The following is a 6358-nucleotide window of genomic DNA, read 5'->3' as shown; positions in this document are numbered from 1 at the left end:
TATAAACTACCAGTGTGAAAGCGTCCTAATCTGCTGAAATCAACATGAAGAAAAGAGTTTGGGCTGATGTGCCCACATGTGATTAAAAGAGATTATAGTGAATCTGGGACCAAATCATGCACTGAAATGTGTGCGAGGAGGATGTGTGTTAAGAAACTGGCAGATATGTTATGAACAAAAAAAATGTGCTTGTGTGTGTGTGTGTGGGTGACACAGTTTTTCTTGCCGACACAAATCCCTTCATCTTTATTCTTTAATTTCTTTCTGTCTTTGTCACAACCTGCAGTGACCTCACACTCTTTACTCTGCAGCTCTTTGCAGATTCAGCATCACATTTACTGCACCATCCAAACTGTTCCAGTGCTCCCGTATTTGCCTCAATGTGGCATCAGCATACACTGGCTGCATTTACATGGAGCCTGTTATTCACCAGTAATCTGGCTAAGAGCTCAGTGAGAATATGAAAGCCTCATTTAAACACCCCAGGCACAATAAATTGGCTCATTCAAAAAAGAAAATCATTCAGTCTTAAATTGGTGGTCTAAAGTTTTTATAAAGTGTGTTTCTCATTACTTTTGAATCTTGGGATATCACACTCTTGCCTACTTTACTTAAATCAAAGCTGTCCACCTGAGGAAGATGTGCTACTCTCTTGTCTGTTATTTATAGCTTCTAAGAGTTTTCTACGCAATTTTTCTGATTGGTGCATCTTTCCCATGGGAACCATCTTTGAATATTTTTATGTTTATTAGTTTTAGGGTGATAAACAGAAGGCTCGCCTTCTGTTCAATAAGTCTGTTAGTAGAATATTTCTATAAAACTGTTGCTTCAGTTCAAACCCACAGCAGTAAACCAGCATTGGTGCCAAGTGCTTGATGCAAATCCATCTTTTTTTCTTTCTTTTTTTTTTTAACCCTTTGTTTGCGTTGGCGGACTTCACGTAGATTATTGGAAATGTAAACAGGACAACTTGTTCTGTCATTTTTATTTAGCAGCCGTACACACATTGTGGGCGTATCTTGGGTGGATTACATTCAGAGGAAAAGCAACTGGTTCATGTAACTGCAGCTACTGTTTGTGTAGTCGTCAGTGGGAACACTCCTGCCTTTTATTCTGTAATACATGATATAAATTTATATTTGATCTGTACTTTACTCAGCTGTGCCTCACGTACCCTGAACTGGATTGATGGCTTTACCTGCACTCTGATGTGCGTCATGCTGATGCTGATATATACACGACAGAAAATCAGATCAGTTCAAACTGAAATGGACTCCAAGATGATTTTTAATTTCTGGTTTTTACTTGATAAAATGCATACAATACATAACTGCCATAGATATAAAAATGTTTGAAAAAATACTTGTCTTTGGCAGTCAAGGCTACACATCAGTTTGATTATTAAAGATTGGAGTGTTGGTTGTCTGATTTCTAGTTTTGGGCACAGCTGTCAAAAAAAGGTTCAGTCTGTCCCACATAATCTTTAATTTCACCGCAGAATCAAAGATCTTTGTTAATCCTTTTAAATAGTTCCAGGTTCTAAATTATTTGTTTATTTCATGTTCACATTTATTGGGAGTCTGGTGTAGAAATGATAACTTGTAACTGTAACAATGTATCTTTTTATTTTCTTTCCAGGGCGTTGATGATGCCTTTTACACATTAGTGCGAGAAATCCGGAAGCATAAGGAGAAGATGAGCAAGGAGGGCAAAAAGAAGAAAAAGAAGTCCAAGACAAAGTGTACACTTATGTGAATAATCACCCCTTTTCAAGACAGACTAAAAAAGAGAAACTATGTTGAACAGTTAAAGTAATACATTTTGTACATTACACTAAATTATTAGCTCCTTCTCAATACCCACCATACTGAATACTAAACCTTACCTGATTTTTCTGCCTTTCTGTTATTTGCTACTTTGACATCAATAAGCTTTATTTTCAGTTTAGTGCCAGTTGCCCACATGTGTTGGTCCAACAGCCTGTTTGATTTTATAAGATGATGATAATGATGATTTGGACAATTTTATATAAATGCAGAGCTGTGAGCTAATTGCATCGGAGCTCATGTTTGACAAATTATTCATTAATAATTTATGATTTTTTTCCCTTTGCTTAAAAGGTCATGACCTGCAAAAGTTCTGTAATGCCCTTTTTTTTAAGTATGGGATGCCAAAGAAAGAATTTCCATCCCGATTCTTGTTAACAAAACGGACATGAAGAAAGGACCAACATTCAGCCAGATGAGATCCAAATGTCCCAGCCACTGTGTAATGTCCCCATCTCTAATGACCTCTAGGTATGACTAAGTTATGTCACTGATATAAGTATGCATGCAGACTCCTACTCTTCTCCGAATGTTTTAATACCCTAATTAGCTATTAATTAAGTTGCATTTTGTCAATGCTTTGTACTATGTGGGGAGTGATTTCTTGCCTACATGAGAAGTTGTTTTTTTTTGTTTTTCTTCTTGCATGCATTGTGTCCAAGGTGACATGGGTATTGCAAACTGCCTCTGGTTGATACATTTAACAGAGCCAGCAATGAGGAACTCTGACCCAAGTCTAGCTTTTCAGGTTTATAAATAGTGATCAATATTTGCTTTTGTCAGAAAGAAATCAGCCATTTTTGCGCGATAAATGACAGATTCAAAGATCCATGATGGTATGGATTTTTACCTATTTTGTGGTGATAAAATGGGACTAGCAGCCTCATTTTGTGTTGGTCAGAGTCATTTTATGTTGCAGGGATTGATGCCACGTCACAAGCTAATGTTGAAAGGCTTGTTTGACCTTACTGGTTACATATTTCCTGCTTTTCTTTCCTCTAAGGCTTGACTGCAGGATTTTTATTCATCCTGACAATAATCATTTTATTGCAATTTGTTACACAAGGTTGTCAATTAATGAATTAACAATTAAAGGGTATACCTGTCAATATTTTCCTGATAGAGGGCATAATATTTAAACAGAATGTTTGTTAGGTTAAATACTAAATTTGAAGGTTTTTGATTCTCCAGTAGCTGCGACAGAGGTGTCATGCTTAGCGCATTTTCCTAAACTGTTGACTCGTTCGCTTGTGACTGGCTAGAAAGCAAAATGCATCTTTTGAGCAGCTTTCAGGAATATTTCTCTTGGTGTGGTGTCACAGAGGTTGTTCAAAATGTTGTCCAAATGGATTTTCAGATTCTTCCATATCTGGAGCTTTTGAAAGAGCTTTTGGATTCATTTCCAAAACTGACATTTTTTGGTGGGCTGCCTTTCAACAGAAATGATTGTCCAGCAAAATAATTTGTCACCTTCTCTCACCAAGCTCATGTATCGTGGTGATGTAACTGGAACTGATGTTTGTAAATGAGGCAATAATTGCCGTAAAATTGGTTTTTAGAGAAAACTGTCTGAATTTATAAAAAAAAAAAAAAAAAAAGTCCTAGTTTCTTTCCCGGGTCAACCCATATTTCACCTTTTTACATCATATTTACAAGCTGTTCCTCGGGGGAATTTTTTATTTGCCTTTTATTGTTTGCATTAGGTGCTACACTTAGACGGTAGAAAGAGCCAAGACAACATTTACTTTGTCCTGTGTGCCCGTGAAATACACAAAATGCTGTTTTAGGGGAGTGATGGTATTGACACAGGAAATCCAGACATGACACCTTTTGCTTTCAGGATTAATGAATTTTGACCCAGTTTATTATTACCTCTTTTTCTCATGAAGTAGTTAATAACTGTTAATGCGATTTTTAATTAAACAACCCTCTTGTTAACAATACTGTTTCAAAAGTAGTTTTACTGAAATGTTTGAAATGTTCCTCTTCCTTTTTTTGCGTGCCAACAGCTGATTTCTGAAATGTATCATTTATACCTGGATCGTATTTTAACAACCTTTGTATAGTTGTGATACTGAAAGGTGCATATTTTGTAAATTGTGCTTCATTTCGTTGGTGTGTCTAAATGAATGTTGCTTTAATGGAGTTTCACTCCGCTCTGTGTATGTGACTAGAGTGTGACTGGGTCCAGGTCTCGGGAAGTGAATGAATGACCACTTTACAACACACCTGTTGTAGGCAGTGTAGAGTGGTGATCTGATCTCAAATGAGTCTATTTTTTGCCATGAATCTCACCACTCCTATTTAATGTGTAATAAAGAACAAAGTAAAGAGGAGTTCAACGTTGTCTTTCCTTCCTTCTGATTCTCAAAACACAGGTTTATTAAACTTGAATGAGCCAGTTGCACGTGTTTGCTTCATCAGAGCAAATAAACAACAAACTTACTGCTGGACAACTTGAACAAATCATTACATTGACACTAATTTACAGTATCATAAATATCTGAATGAACATTTTCCATTTTCTAAGGTAGGCATGTATTGTGATTGCCTCTGATGTCAGAGATCACATCTATGTTCCCCAGCAGGTGGCACTGTTCACTCATTTTGTCAGATGTATTTCTTTTAGCCCACAAACTCTATGAAAGGGCTATTCTCCAGCTGCTCACACTCCACAGAGTGAATCAACAGAGTGAATCTACAAGTTGTGTACATTTTCCAGAATAAACTAACTTTCTGGGAAATGTTATGTGAAGTTATTATGTTTGAAATTTTAAAATGAAAATGTTAATGATGATGATACCAGTGGTCTGGGGAGATGTTTAAAGTGACAGTTGTTTTGTGGCTTATATAAACAAACCATTCTTCCTATCTCTCATGAAAAAAAAAGACTATGGCCAAATATGACAAATATGTTAATTACTTGGGCATTCAAATCCTGTAATTACTCTCTTTTAAGTTTGTAAGAGCTTAAATTGCATGAAAATGATAAATCTGGTTAGCCAGTATGTCTAATATTAATGTTTTATATTGGATTAAATGTTTTAAAAGATGACTCATTAAGTGACTCATTCCAATTAAGTAAATCCCAAAATTAGACATTATTCAGGAGTGGGTCCAATGCTCTGCTGCAACACAGTGAGGAGAGCAAAATCCTTTAAATAATTGGATGTAGCAAAGTATTAAGTCAAATAGATACATTTAAACAAATTCAGTACTCTTAAACAGTAGTACTCTCAATGTTAAAACGTTTGAAACTGTATTCAGATATTTATTAATTTATGTGCAGTGCAATGAATAATTTTGTTTGCATACAGAACATGGATAAAAATTCTAAAATTGGTCTCAAAATTTTGAGCCACCAATCACAATAAGCAAAAATAAAGCAAGAAATGGTACATAAGTAGAAAATTGTATGAGCAGTGACCAAAGTGATGGCTGCAAAATTAGCCTCACTAAAGGGATATTTGTGTTATGAAGCTACTTCTCAACACATTCTTGTTTTGCATGTAATGTATGATAGAGGCCATCTTGGACAACACCAGCCATCCTCTCCACAACATTCTGGCAGGACAGAGAACCAGCTACAACAGCAAACATCTCTTCTTACTGCACTGCAGAACAGAGAGGCTCAGGAGATCCTTTGTTCCCACTGCCATCATGCTATACAACAACTCAGCCAAAGGAAGAGGACTAATTTAATTATTATTTTTATTTATCATTTTATTAACTAAAAAATCTATCTATCTATCTATCTATCTATCTATCTATCTATCTATCTATCTATCTATCTATCTATCTATCTATCTATCTATCTATCTATCTATTTATCATACCCAAGCTCTCTGTGTATATAACAGCTCCACAGGGCAGGTTTAACATGATGAATGCTAACTCATCATATCCACATAACACTGGTTCGATATAGTCGTAATAATTAGATATTTAGCTATCATCAATTAGCCATAATCAAAAATGTAATTAAAACGTCATAGTATAGTAAAGCATAAAAAACGTGATTAAAAACATCATAGTATAGTATAGAATTTAAATGTCATAGTATAGTAAGGCATAAAAACGTTATAGTACAGTAAGGCATGAAAATTGAAAAGAACATCATAGTATAATAAGGCATAAAAACGTCCTATAATAGTAAGGCATAAAAACGTCATAGTATAGTAAGGCATAAAAACATCATAAAAACGTCAAAGTATTGCAAGGCATAAAAATGTAAAAAAACGTCATAGTACAGTAAGGCATGAAAACTGAAAAAAACATCATAATATAGTAAGGCATGAAAACTGAAAAAAACATCATAGTATAGTAAGGCATAAAAACATCATAAAAACGTCAAAATATAGTAAGGCATAAAAATGTCATAGTATTGCAAGGCATGAAAACGTAAAAAAAAGTCAGTACAGTTAGGCATGAAAATTGAAAAAAACATCATAGTATAGTAGGGCATAAAAACGTCATAGTATAGCAAGGCATAAAAATATCCAAAAACGTCATAGTATAGTAAGGCAAAAAAA

The 6358-nt window shown here is 35.0% G+C and overlaps 1 protein-coding gene across 2 annotated transcripts in view; it reads left to right on the top strand.

The window, feature by feature from the left end:
- The window catches only part of kras (v-Ki-ras2 Kirsten rat sarcoma viral oncogene homolog), an 11342-nt gene extending 7180 nt beyond the window's left edge, over positions 1-4162 (top strand). Inside the window, exon 5 of one of the 2 annotated variants that reach the window (XM_056386362.1) lies at positions 1639-4162. In XM_056386362.1, coding sequence (XP_056242337.1) covers positions 1639-1755 — 117 coding nt within the window. In that variant the 3' untranslated portion in view covers positions 1756-4162. The remainder of the gene's footprint in view (positions 1-1638) is intronic. The other variant, XM_056386361.1, reaches the window with a different exon arrangement.
- The last annotated feature ends 2196 nt before the right edge of the window (positions 4163-6358 follow it).

Source organism: Seriola aureovittata, chromosome 10 (assembly GCF_021018895.1).
Source record: "Seriola aureovittata isolate HTS-2021-v1 ecotype China chromosome 10, ASM2101889v1, whole genome shotgun sequence".
In the NCBI taxonomy this organism is placed as follows: domain Eukaryota; kingdom Metazoa; phylum Chordata; class Actinopteri; order Carangiformes; family Carangidae; genus Seriola; species Seriola aureovittata.
The sequence above is the reverse complement of the archived record's forward strand: the minus strand, read 5'-3'. Positions and strand labels throughout refer to the sequence as shown.